This window comes from Erinaceus europaeus, chromosome 5 (assembly GCF_950295315.1).
Source record: "Erinaceus europaeus chromosome 5, mEriEur2.1, whole genome shotgun sequence".
Taxonomy (NCBI): Eukaryota; Metazoa; Chordata; class Mammalia; order Eulipotyphla; family Erinaceidae; genus Erinaceus; species Erinaceus europaeus.
Window position 1 is genome coordinate 44,765,123 of NC_080166.1, and position 14,394 is coordinate 44,779,516.

The 14,394-nt window shown below is 41.4% G+C and overlaps 1 protein-coding gene across 9 annotated transcripts in view; it reads right to left on the minus strand.

The window, feature by feature from the left end:
- Positions 1-14,394, minus strand: part of MAST4 (microtubule associated serine/threonine kinase family member 4) — a 724,287-nt gene that overhangs the window by 197,275 nt on the left and 512,618 nt on the right. The window contains exon 1 of one of the 9 annotated variants that reach the window (XM_016188339.2): positions 10,157-10,808. The exons of 7 other annotated variants lie outside the window; for them this stretch is intronic. In XM_016188339.2, the coding sequence (XP_016043825.1) occupies positions 10,157-10,248 (92 nt within the window). In that variant the 5' untranslated portion in view covers positions 10,249-10,808. Of the gene's footprint in view, positions 1-10,156; positions 10,809-14,394 lie in introns of those variants that run through there. One more of the 9 variants, XM_016188340.2, reaches the window with a different exon arrangement.

The window sequence follows — 14,394 nt, forward strand, 5'->3', positions numbered from 1 at the left end:
CTTCTGGTATGTGTGAAAGAGAGACAAACAATGCCAGAGAGGCAGAGACTATTGTAGCCCTCACTGTACATGTATTGGTACACACATACCCCTCCCAATGTTGACCAACGACAGCAATGAAGAGTCTGTGCTTTCCTTGGACTTTCTTTATTTTATTTTTTATTTGATAGAGACAGAGAGAAAGTGAGATGGAAGGGGAGATAGAGAGGAAGAGAGACAGAGAGACACCTGCAGACCTGCTTCCCCGCCTGTGAAGTGACTCCCCTGCAGGTGGGGAGCCGGGGGCTCAAACCGGGATCCTAACCGGTCCTTGCGCTTTCCATCACTCCTTGGACTTTCTGATGCACCACATTCCAAGGGCTCACTTTTATGTGTAGATTATACACAACTGAAACACATACCTTGCACAAAAGGAAAAGAGAAAGATTAGCCAGTCTATCTCTTAGACTATTTTAAAAGTGCGGTGGTTCTGGGGGTGGAAGAGGGAGTAAAACCTTTGTGGTAGAAGAAGTGTGGAACTATACCCCTATAATATTATAATCTTGTGAACAAGATATATCTGTGAATTAAATCACAAATAAAAATCATTTTTTAAAAAAATTTATTCTCTTTTGTTGCCCTTGTTGTTTTATTGTTGTAGTTATTGTTATTGTGATTGGATAGGACAGAGAGAAATGGAGAGAGGAGGGGAGGTAGAGAGGGGGAGAGAAAGATAGACACCTGCAGACTTGCTTCACCACTTGTGAAGCAACTCCCCTGTAGGTGGGGAGCCAGGGACTCAAACTGAAACCCTTACACGGGTCCTTGGGCTTTGCGCCACGTGGCTTAACCCAATGTGCTACTGCCCGACTCCCCATTTTTTTTTATTTTTTAAATTTTTTTATTATCTTTATTTATTGGATAGAGACAGCCAGAAATCAAGAGGGAAGGGGGTGATAGATAGGGAGAGAGACAGAGAGACACTCGCAGCCCGGCTTCACCACTCAAGAAGCTTTCCCTCTGCAGGTGGGGACCAGGGGACTCGAACCCAGGTCCTTATGCAATGTAATACGTGCAACCAGGTGCGCCACCATCTGGCTCCCAAAATAGTTGTTTTTTTTTTTCCGAAAAAAGTTTGAGTTTGAAATCTACGTTTGATATTCAGTAATCTCTCATTCCTTTCCTTCTCTCTCCTGTCCTCTTTCTTTCCATCTTTCCTCACAGAAGACCTGCATATTTAAGGGGCAAGCTAAATCTGTAATTTTCTATTGTAAGCTTCACACTAGAGGCTAAAAATGGCATTTACCGAATATGTTCCTGTCCTCTGTATCTGATAAACTTCAATGGGGTACACAATGCACACAGCCTGTGAGAATGTGCTGTTCTGGTGTGGGAAGGCAGTCTCTCCCCGAAACCCTTTAGAATTATGACAGCAGCTCCTGTTCTGAGATTTCAGCTTTCTCCTCCTCTCTGGAAGTGTCCCTTACTAGGTTAGAGGGAGGAGGAGAAGTGAGGGAACCATGGTCTATGACCCATGTCAGAGCAAACTCAAGGATGAAAATTGAAGGGCAGTGGTGGGCAGGTTGGTCTTAGCCTACAGAAAACAGTCTAGAACAGGAAGAAAGGAGAAGGATGAAAGGAAGCAGTTGTGAAACAGGCCTGGGCAAAGCAAGGAGTGGGAGGAAATGGGCGCAGAGACTGGGGAGGGGCAGAGGCCACAGGTCAGGCTTGGAGAGGATGAGAGGAGGTACAGTCAGGGTTCAGCCCCCCTAGGGCTGTGGGGAAAAGTCTGGGAGTTCCCATTTACCTGAGCTCCAGAGGAGACAAAGGGTTGGTGGATAGAGAAGGCTGAGCCAGCATTTCAAAACAAAACAAAACAAAAAAACTCCAGCAGTAAACACGATAAAGTAGAGTTTCTACACAAGTCTATGGAGAAAACCTGAGCTTCCAGAGAGAGGTGGAAAGGAAACTGTCACTGTCTATTTGGGCGATGAAGCAAACAATAAAATGAGCAACAATGAGTAAGGGGATATGATTCAGGAGGAAGGCTGGCAGGCCAGGCTGGAGCATGCAGAGGCAAGGCTGCAGTGAGGTGTTGCCACTTTATTTAGCTTCTTACAAGACTGGGTACCACTCCTGGTCTCCAGTCCCTCACTTCCTGTCTTCTTACCTGTCATCCCTCAGCCATGTCTAATCACACTGCTCAGGCTGATGACCTTCCAGCATCAAATAGAATACCTTCATTGGTTCTCTCTCCTGCTCTTAATCCTGGAGAGACATTGCCTTGTGTTCTCCCCTTGGGATCTCTGGGAAAGCACAGTGCTGCTGGCTTTCTTTTCTGGGACTCTCCTCTAAGTCTCCTTACAAAGACTGATCTACATCAGTCCCCTCTGAGACAAGAAAGTGGTTATTTTTAGATAATGTGACCAGGGAAGGCCTTCTGAGCATATCACTTTAAAAGGGGATCCTACATGAGGGTCTTTAAAAGAGCCTTCACTCAGCAGAGTATTCAGTTATAGTTTTGGGATAAATGAAGGACTGCACATTCTAGATACTTAGCATACAATCGATGTTCAGTAAATGTGGGTTTAATGGAGTTTCCAAAGATTAAAAAGGGGGGTTGGCGGCAAGCACCATTCAAAGGGACATCTTTACATCTCCTACAAATGAATCGAATGCATTTCTCAGATGGACCTAATGATGATCAAGTCTGCCATTTTGTTTTATCTTTTGCTATCAGGTTTCTCATGGGGGCTCCAGGCCTACATGGCTCCACTGTTCCTGGAAGCTCTGTAGTTTCCTTTCTTCCTCTCTTCCTTCACTCTTCCTTCCTCCCTCCCTTTCTTCCTTCCTTTCTCTTTCTTTCTTCTTTTTTACTTTCTTTTCTGATAGACATGGCAGACAGAGAGAGGGATGACAGAGAAGAGAAATACCCGCACTGTTGTTCCACCTCTCCTAAGGCAAGTTAGCCCTTGCAGGCAAGAGTTGGGGAGCTTGAACCCCAGACTTCACACATGATAGCATGAATGCTCTACTGAAGCCTGGTATTTCTGAGCCAGCCATCCTGAGTGTCTGGAACCCACATATCCATCTGCCTACCCAGAGACTCGTTCTTCCCTGCCTCAAGCTCTGTACTCAGATCCCTTTCTCCATATTTTTCCCATGCTGTAAAATTCCCCTTTAGAATTACTCCCTCAAGGGGGGTGGGTGGTGGCACACCTGGTCAAGTGCATGCACTGCCACACACGAGGACCCATGACAGAGAAGAGAAATACCCGCACTGTTGTTCCACCTCTCCTAAGGCAAGTTAGCCCTTGCAGGCAAGAGTTGGGGAGCTTGAACCCCAGACTTCACACATGATAGCATGAATGCTCTACTGAAGCCTGGTATTTCTGAGCCAGCCATCCTGAGTGTCTGGAACCCACATATCCATCTGCCTACCCAGAGACTCGTTCTTCCCTGCCTCAAGCTCTGTACTCAGATCCCTTTCTCCATATTTTTCCCATGCTGTAAAATTCCCCTTTAGAATTACTCCCTCAAGGGGGCTGGGTGGTGGCACACCTGGTCAAGTGCATGCACTGCCACACACGAGGACCCATGTTCAAGCCACCTGCAAGGAGGATGCTTCATGAGTTGTGAAGCAGTGCTGTAGGTATCTGTTTCTCTCTCTCTCTCTCTCCCACTTTACCTCCCCTTCCCATTTAACTTTTCTCTGTTCCTTCAATCAAAAATTAATGAAGTTTTAAAAAAATTAAAGAATTTTTTCCTTAAGACAAAAAGACTTTCCCTGACAGTATTATCTACAAATTCCATCGCATTCACCCTCTCTTCTCAGAAGTTGCTTGTGGTCTTCATAACACTGATCACCATCTAACAGACTTTTCTAAATGCCTGTGTATTTGTGAAGTCCAAGCACTCTATCTTGTTTACTGTCATATCCCTCACCCAGCACAAGGTTTTGGATACTGGTTAAATGGAGTAACAATGTTAGATACTTAGCATGCATTGGTATTCAGTAAATGTGGGTTTAACTGACTTTCCAGGAATAAAAAGGTCAATGGCAAGCATAACTTCCTATGTCTTCTTTTCCCTCGCTCTTAGATGGAGTGACACTTCCTCCCACTTCCTGGGCCACTGAGGAGTCTTTCTTAATCCATCAGAGCCAAGAACTTATCAATTTCTATCAAATTTGTATCCTTAGTATGTCTCAAAAACTTAATCATACCACATTATTTGTTTAGGTCTGCAACATTTCAGGACTATTATAAGACCTTCTTAGTTGGTTTTGACGGTTCACATTCCTCTCATTGGCCTGAATTCCCTGTCTAAAAGTCACTAGACGTTCCTATCTCCCACTAGAGACCAAGAACAAGTTCTCAAGACACAAAGCATCTTAATTTTCAGTCTCATAACCTACTCCTCATGCCACTGCTGCAATAATAGTACAATAGTATTAGACTGCGTTGGGGATTTTTATGAGCCAGTCTTTGCATTAAATATTTTACACACAGGAACACATTTTAATCTTTACAACCATGTGATAAGTAATGGACTATTTCCATTCCAGATAGCTGAAGTATCTGGTGTTCACAAAAGTTAGTTTACCCAATATCTTAGAATTAAGATGTGAGCCTAGGTGAACTGGCTTCAGATCAACCCTGTTGCCCACTGTACATATCACCTCTTCAAACTTTATGCTTCGGCAATATTAAGTTATGCTACAAGTTCTTTATGCTCCAGCAACACTGAGTTATGTATAGTTCCTTGAACTCTACATTGTTTTGGCCACTATGCTTTTGCATACACCATTTCTTCTGCCACTTGGGAAGGTCCTAGCCTTCTGTCTGAGAAATACTGACCTATCAATCAGAACCTCCCCAAGATGTTGTCTTTTTTTGTTGTTGTAGCACCACCTTGTCCCTGAGCCTTATGTTTTTCTTGCCCACTGACCACTCCTATGGCTTAAATTACCTTGTAAACACTTCTTTATTGTCCTGGTTTGCAACGATTCATTTGCATGTCTTTACTGAAAGCATGCCTGTGGCTTCCAGTTTGGGGTCACAGTACTCAGACACAGAATAGATGCTCAATAAATGTGAGTTTAACTGGGTTTGGGTAAAAGGGCCGAGTACAAGTTCACTAATATCCAACATGCCAGGGCAGGAGAGAAGTCTATTCCTCCTCTTTAAAAAGAGAAGAGGAGGAAGACAGAAGGAAGAGGAGTAGGTGAAGGAGAAGGAGAAGAAGGGGAAGAGTATGAGGAAGAGGAAAAGAGAAAGAAAAAATAAACATATATTCATGAGCAAAAAAAAAAAAAAAACCTCACCAGACACTGCAGATGTTTCTAAAAGTAAGAAGCAGTACACATAAAGATTCAATACATTCTGACAACTATGGCACTTAAAGAAACCAGCAAAAAAAAAAAAACTTCTTTCTCAAAGAAGTACAGTGGGAAACTTGTTCAAAGTGATCACCGTAGACACTGCTCACTGACATACAGAAGAGGTTTACTGATTTAGATGTGCAATTTAGAAAATATCACATAAGGGGGCAAGGCGGTGTAGCACCTGGTTAAGTACACACATTATAGTGTGCAAGGACCCAGGTTCAAGACCCTGGTCCCCATCTACAGGGGAAAAGCTTCAGGAGTGGTAAAGCAGGGCTCCAGTTATCTCTTTGTCTCTCTCCCTCTCTATTTCTCCCTCCCTTCTCAAATTCTCTCTGTCTCTATCCAACAATAAATAACAATTTAAAAAAGAAGTTATTACTTAAGACCCATGAAAACACGGTGGATCACAGACCATTAGAGTTAAAAATCAAGTATCTTCTAGATTTGCTAGACTATACTTCATCAAAATGAAAGGTGCACCTGCAAACTGTGCAGCAACATTTAAAATCAACTGCAGTCTTTCTTTACATGGAAGGATATAGGAGACTTAAAGAGAGAAGTATGATTCCATTCTCCTCCTAAATTTTAATCCAGTTGGGAAAAGAAAAGAAGTTATAAGCTTAAGTAATAGTATGAAGTAGGCAAACTAATTTCTGTTCTAACTTGTGAGGGGAACCCCTGGCAAATGGAATATACACAGACATATGCAATTTCAGTCTTTGAAATGCAACTGCTAGGTCATTTTACAACATACTTTGGTGGAAATAATCTCTCTGCTTGTAGATTTCTGTCCCTGAAAGGAGCAGGTAAATAGATATATTAAGACTGCCCAGGGGAATTAAGAGAGTCAGAGAGGAGAAGAGCAAAGATAGTCCCAAATAAGGGAAGCATTCCCAATGTGAGTACTTCAGCAGAACAGCAGTCTGTGTGCATCTAGACAACCCAGTGGCTCCCAAAGTCAAGGTGAAAAAGAATGAGGGAACCATGTGATTGCCTTTAGGAGTAGGAACCTAAACATAAAGAACATCAGTACTGCAGAAAAGTCTCGGTGGCCTGTAAGTCTGAAAACACCTATCCCCCCCCAAAGACATGGACTTATAGAACTAAGTAAGACTCTAAGTTGCAGGAGATACTTTCAAATCAGTCCTGTAAGAGAGCAAACCAATATACCAGCGGCAAGATGAACTTAGCAAGGCAGGTGTGAGGTGGCAAATCCAAAGGCCTTCATGACACCAGCTTCTACCCAAATCAAATATAGATATGAGAGAGTCAGAAATCATTCAATCTCCCTTTCTTTTGACTAGTGATCAAAACCTTTTATCCCGAGGATCCTTACAATGTTCAGTCATAGTCTCAAAGCTGGACTTGATTCTTTGATAGACACAAGAAGATGATATTTAAGAAAAGTTTATGACAGTATCCTTTAGATAACAAATATAACTGTAACATGTAGTTGGGATAAAATATGCAAGATGAATGATTCACAAAGTCAGAAAAATGCATAGAAAAGAAGCCAAACTTGAGCAGGGGAAATAACCCAAGGGCTAAAGTGGTGAGGTGGAGGGTAAATAGCATAATCGTTATACAAAGAGACTCTCATGCCTAAGGCTCCAAGGTCCAGGTTCAGCCTCATGCACCACCATAAACCAGAGTTGATCGGTGCTCTGGTAAGAGAGAGAGCGCGCTTATGTTTCACAACAATGGAGCCAAGACTTCAATCTCCTGCACCCTAAGGACTAAAGCAAGTCCAGCAAGAAAGGCATCCTTAAGCAGAGAGTAAGCACAGCCTTCATGCACTGTGAAGAGAAGAGAAAGGTCAACTCAGGAACAAGAGGGCCTTTTCAAAGAATGAATTTAAGGAACCTGACCTTCCTGCTAAGAATTAGGGCTTCTGTCAGGTATGAAGGAGAAGAGGCTATTTTTATTTCATTTTATTTACTTACGGTACCAGGCTTATCACTGGGGCTTCCCAACTATATAACTTTACCATTCCCCATAGATAATTTTAGATTGAGATATAGAGAGGGAGGAAGAAAGGGAAGGAGAGAAGGAGGTAGGGAGAAAGAGAGAAGGAAAGGCCCCATAGTGCAGCTCCACCACTCCTGAAGTTTCCCACAAGTTCTCTCATCCTACAGCTGGGGGGCTCAAACCCACATCTTCATTCATGGCAAAGCATATATTCTACTAGGTGAGCTATCTCCCAGATCCCAAGACACCATTTGAAGCAGTAGAGGTGAGGGGAAGTAACAGTGGGAGAAGGAGTAACTGTAAATATATGCCCTCTGTCTTTAGGGAAGGACACAGAGTTGAACTTGATCACTGTATAATAAAGGAATACACAGAAACACATGCTCAGGCCTAGAAAGGAGGATACCTGCCTTTCATCTTTTGAGATCTACATAACTAATATAAAGCAGTGATGGCCTATAGAGAAGGATAATAAATAGATGCATTTAGACATGGTTTTCAAGACACAAATTTCCAAACTCAATGAGTCCTGGAAATCTGCAGTAACAAGATGCAACAACCTCTGCTTTTAGAAACCAGGGAAGAGGGGCTGAGTGGTACACCTGGTTGAGTGTACATGTTACAATGTGCAAGAACCCAGGTTTGAGTCCCTGGTTCCCACCTGCAGAGGGAAAGTTTTGCGAGTGGTGAAGCAGTGCCACAGGTGTCTCTCTGCCTCTCTACCTCTCTATACCCCACTTCCCTCTTGATTTCCATCTGTCTCTATCCAATAAATAAATAAAAGTAATTTAAAAAAGAAAGAAGGAAATCAGGGAAGAAAGTCCACCACCCTGTTCCTGTTTCATCAAGCTAAAGATGAGTCCATGACTTAGGAAGTAAAGACAACCCTCCCACACTCTACAATTTTTCCAGCAAGAGTTTGAGTTACTTAACTGCTGGTATGAACAGGTGTGAGCTGTCTCAAGTGAAGTGTTCTGGGCTGGAGATATTAGTGCTCTAAAATTCAGGTCAGATGAGCCTGAGAATTCTTCATTCATTTGTCTCTCACTAAAACTATCAACAGGTAGGTAAGGGAGGTGAGAAAGGAGGTAGAAAGGAACTTTCCAGGGCTTTTAGGTTCAGAAAAGCTGGTGTGAAGTTCCAGGTTAAGAGGAGAGACAGCATCACAGCTAAGACTATACCACTCAGGAATATGTAAAGCTCCTAACACTGAAAAGAAAGAAGAAGCTATCTTGCTTACTATGGGAATTGCCATTATGACCATGTTAGCTATTTCAAGAGTCTAGTACATGGATAACACAGCTTGGACAAAATGATCAACACCAAAAATATCTCTATGTGCATACAGGAGAACAAGGAAAACTTAAAAAAAAATACTATAGAGTCTAACATGGCTTATAGCACTGACACTGTTCAAATTGCATTGACAGTTAAACACAACTTCAAAATCTGTGAGATACGTCTCTCATACACACATGCTTATTTTATATATGTGCATGCACAGGCATACTATACCAATAGGACACTCTGGTTTCAGTACATCAAAATAAAGCAAATATCACAGGAAAGTGAGTCACATCGATTTTTTTTGGCTTCCTAGTGCACTAAAAGTCGTTTTTATATAATATTATAGTCTATAAAGTGCACAATTGCTTTATGTCTTTAAAAAAGATATATACCTTAATTAAAAAATTTCTTATTGCTAAAAATACTGTTTCTCGTTAGAGCCTTCACTGAGCCATACCCCTTTTGCTGTCAGAGGGTCTTGGAGAAAAAAAAAGAAAAAAACTACCTGTGGAATACAATAAAATAACAGACAATTAAAGGAGGTGTACATGATAAATAAAGAGTATTTTGAAAAAGAAGAAAAAAATGACAAAGTTTTCCCCAAGTCTCACATAGTTGCAGGTATGCTGCAAAAGTTACAGGTGCAACCAAGCAGAACAAAATATTCTCTTGTATTTTTAAACATTGAAGCACAGAAATTCTGAAGTTTATATCTGATCACTTGTATCCTCTTTATTTGGCTACACTGTTGCTTTCATGCATATTTACACATAAGGTGCAAAGCAAGTTTTGGAAGAAAAAAAGAATCACAACACAGAAGGCGTTCCCCTCTAAAACCTTTCTGTGATGAACACTTCTTTCACTATCATATCCTCTTAGCCCGTGTCAGCATCAAATGCTAAACTGCCTTTCAATTCTGTCATGAGCTTCATCTTGATCTTAAAATTCTCTCAACCCCCAATCTATTCTGTCAAATATGTTATAAAGTGAAAAGACCAGGCAAGTATTAGAAATAATTGCCAGCAAGCCAGTAGGGGGGAAAAATGACAAAGTTATGCAGACCTGTCTCTTTAAGTGCACAACAGAAAACAGGCTATCTTGGCATTGCACATCTGCATTTTATAAAGGTCAAATATTTAACAGAAAAGAACATCTGAAAGACTATAGAGAGAAGCAGAAGCCCCCAATGCCTGACTGAATGACACGGACAAACATGTTCATATCAAAGAGAGACTTACACAACTCTCTCTCTCCTCCCCCTCCTTCAGTTTTTTCCTCTCTCCCCACCATTCACAATTCAACATCTTATCACATTTCACAAGAAGTCTGAGATGTACATTCACGAGGACTTCTCCGGAATTCACAAGAAGGACGAGATACCTAAACACTGGCAGGTATATAAACTTTTCAAACTGTCACCTAGTAAAGCAAACCCCAGTTTCTAAGGGGCTTAGGTAGCCCAGCCCCCTCGGAAGCCAAAGCCATTCCCTCTCCAGGCAAAGTATCCCGCGGTTTTCGGTTTTTGCTTTTTACCTTTGTGTTCTCCGAAGCCTGTTCCCACTCCTCAAATGAGGCAAAGTAAAGTTCGAGAGTACAGTCCAAAAATTGGGGTCAGACATATCCATTTCCTTCTCTCTTCAATTCACCGCGGGTTCGAAGCCATAAGGCCAAAATTGGGAGAAGGAAGAAAAAGAAAAAGAAAACGAAGAAGGGGGGGGGGGGGGGGAATCACAATCCCTCACTCCCTCCAGGGAAACGTGACGGGAATTGTGAGCTCAAGAGCAACTTGGAGCCCGTCTGAGAAGGACCTGTCCCGGCTTGTAATTAACACTCAACCATTTCTCCAAGATTCAAGAAACTTATTTCCTCTTGGGTTTGCCCTCTCCTGGCCAGCCCTAGCCAGCTATAAACAGTAATTACAAGAGTTAGGCCGTGCGTTCCGCTCAAAATGCTGTCTGTGTGTGATTCAGTCCAAGGTACTTTGTCATCTGTTTGGCAGATACCATTTGCAGCTCCTGCAGGGGGGGTAGGGGGGAGCATTGACTATTTTAAGTCTTTGGTTCCGGAGGAGGCTCAAGCTTATCAGTAAAAGCATTCAACATCCGAACATGCCCAGTTATCAGTTTCTTTTTTAGTACCTACATACAAGAAAAACAGTTTATTTTTTTTTAAGGTTCCCTTTCTCTCCCCTCCTCCTTAACAACAATAAAGGAAACTTAAAAGAACACTTTTTACAAAATCAGAGATGAGTCTGTTGGTGGACCAGAGTCAGACACCTTTGTGTAACCCACCCCTCCCCCAGCTTCCCGCTGGAAGGGGCTGGGAAACAGGGACCCTTTCCCAAGATAAGACACTCCCTTAGGAGCAGGGCCTCATGGGAGAGGGGACTGGAGGCGACCTGAGAGACACAGGGAAAGTCTAGCATCTTCCACCAGAGTTGCGTGCCCCCCACCCCCAATTTCCACCTCCAAATGGGTTGTTCCAATAAATAAATAAATAAATAAATAAATAAATAAATAAATAAATAGAGCCTGAGCTCCAAAAACCCTTTGAAGTGAGTGTGCTGCTCACACCTGAAGGCTGAGCTGTGATTCACTGCTGAATAGCTCACCACTAAAACCCTGTAAGGAAGTCAGTAATTACTCTTCGCAGAGACGCTGTTCCTTGTGTAGGGAAAGCACGCCACTGGGATGCAGCCTTCGCCTAAAACCTCAGTCAACTAAATTTATAGGTTTATGTCTATTTTGAAAAATGACTACAGTGGACACCTGTTTGGCCTCATGGACTGCAACAACAACTGGAAGAAGGAATGGTCAACCTTTGCATGTTAGAACTGTAAAGGAGAGTAGAGGGTGGGTGAATCATTAATTTTAAGAGAAAGTATAGTTATATTCAAATAACTCCCCAAAGCTGAAATATTTTGCAAAGGGATATAAGGGGTAGGGGTAAGAATATCAACTACCTGTGGTCCGGGAGGTGGCGCAGTGATAGAGCTTGGGACTCTCAAGCATGAGGTTCTGAGTTCGATCTCCGGCAGCACATGTGCCAAAGTGATATCTGGTTCTTTCTCTTTCCTTCTATCTTTCTCATTAATAAATAAATAAATAATATTTTAAAAAAAAAGAATATCAACTAGCTGCCTTAAGTCTGGTGTCATATAATATGTTTTCTTAGTTAAGCAAAAATAGCTTATCCAATAGATATTGGGAACAAACGTGTACTGAAATATAAAGGTGATGGTGTCGTCAAATTACTAGGGAGGTGATAGAAATAAAGAACCAAACTTCACCATGGGATTCTTGTATTTAAGTCTTATTATAAAAAGAAATATTTTGACCTCAAAGACTGAACAAGGCTTTCTTTGCTATCTGAAAGTAGAACATTCCTATGAAACATTCCTTAAACTGAAATGATACAAAGTGAAGTAATTGTTGCAGCTCAAGGTAAATGGAAAAAATTTTCATCAAATTTGGTAGATTGAGAAAATCCTCTTTAGAGTTCCGCTGATTAGAAAGGGCATTGAGGTAGATCTTCAGAAAAAGTATAATGCGTACTTTACCCAATCAGGAGATACCTGCAGTTAGAGATTAGCACAAAATAGTCTCTTAGCTCCAAAGCAGATTGCCCAAACTTTTGCACTGTTGACATTGCAGGTCAAATAACTACAATAACAACAACAATAATAATAAACCCTAAAAATAACTTTTTGTCTAGAGAACTTTTCCAAGCATCCCTGTCCTCTATCTACTGGCTGACAGTTACGACAATCAAGAATATTTACACATATTAGCCAAAAGTTACATGAAGGGGCAAGTTCTCCCATAATGGACATAACTGCCCTAGAGAAATGATCTCTCGGAGAAAGGTGATATAAAACATAAGCTAAAAACAATAAATTTCAGCTTAAATTCTAGATCTAATGCATATTGTAGTATAAGCAAGTTACTGACTATTGACTCATTTTTATGGGGTCTGTAATAGGACAACCTTTAAAAAGTTAACAGCAAGAAGGATGTGATAGACATAAAACCCTCCATGCAGTATCTAGAACACACACCTGTGTTGATAGCATGTGGAAACTAAAAGAATACCAGGCTGAGAGACCTGACACTAGAGCTAAGTTCACCCCCACACAATGCCTACTATTTTCATGATGCTCTGAGTATGCTCTACTGAGATACTGTTCACACTGTATAACTTTTACTTTTATCTTCCCTACTGTGTGTGGTGTTCCACAAAGCTAAATACACACATCTTATTGTTCACTGTATTTCTAAAACATGACATCATTCAATAAATACTTTTACAATTGAGATACTTCAGATACTTAGAAATTTGTTTATTCTTTCACTTAAGATATCCTGAAATTAGCAATAATCACAGATCATTTTTTATTCTTAATTCTTTTTTAAAAAACATTTTTAGTGATCTTAATAATGATAGACAAGATTGTGGGATAAGCGGGGTACAATTCCATCACTACCCACCACCAGAGTTCTGTATCCCATCCTCTCCATTGGAAGGCTTCCTATTCTTTATCCCTCTGGGAGTATGGAACAAAGATCTTTAGGGAGTGTAGAAGATGGGAGGACTGGCTTCTATAATTGCTTCTCTGCTGGACATGAGCATTGGCAGGTTGATCCAGACCCCCGTTCTGTTTCTATCTTTCCTTATTATTATTATTTTGCCTCCAGGGTTATTGCTGGGGCTCAGTGCCTGCACTTGGAATTCACTGCTCCTGGAGGCTATTTTTTTCCCTTTTGTTGTCCTTGTTTATCGTTGTTGTTGTTGTATAGGACAGGGAGAAATCCAGAGAGGACGGGAAGAGAGAGATGGGGAGAGAAAGATAAGACACCTGTAGATCTGCTTTACTGCTTGTGAAGCAACCCCCCTGCACGTGGGGAGTGGGGGGGGTGTGGATTCGAACCAGGATCCTTATGCTGGTCCTTGCACTTTGTGCCATGTGCACTTTTAACCTGCTGTGCTACTGCCCAGCCCCCCTGTCCTTAATTCTTAAGAACTGCTTGTGAGGGAGTTGAGTGGTAGCACAGCTAGTGCAGTGGGCTAAGCACAAGGACTGGCAGAAGGATCCCAGTTCCAGCCTCTGGCTCCCCACCTGCAGGGGAGTTGCTTCACAGGCAGTGAAGCAGGTCTGCAGGTATGTATCTTTCTCTCTCTCTGTCTTCCCCTTCTCTCTCCATTTCTTTCTGTCCTATCCAACAACGACGATGTCAATAATAACAACAATAATAACTACAACAATAATAAAAAAGACAACAAGAGCAACAAAAGGGAAAATAAATAAATACATAAAAATTTTTAAAAAGTGCTTCTGGTTATTTTTAAAGTCTAAAGACTTTCTCATATTGACTCATTTTATCTATTTTTCTCTAACCAGAAACAGAAGTGCTCACATCTCTCAGAATGCCTCTAAAACTTGTCTGAATGAAATATAACAAACTTTGAGTCCTGAACCCTCTCCCTGGACCAAAAGTCAATTCAAGAAACATATTCTGTGTTCACTTTTAAGTATCTGAGTTAAAGGAGAGGATAGTTGCATACTGTAGACTGCCCAGAAAAGAATAAACAAGATAGCAAATGAGAGCTTACAACTATACTCTCTATAACTTAGGAGCTGAAAGAACTCTTCAAAGTGTAGAAGACCAATTTTAAATAATCAGCAATAGCTGCTCTTGAATAATGAATTAAGTACTATGCGGAAGCGTTTTAGGAACTAGAGAAGAAAAGACTGGAAGGACAAGAACTTCCTA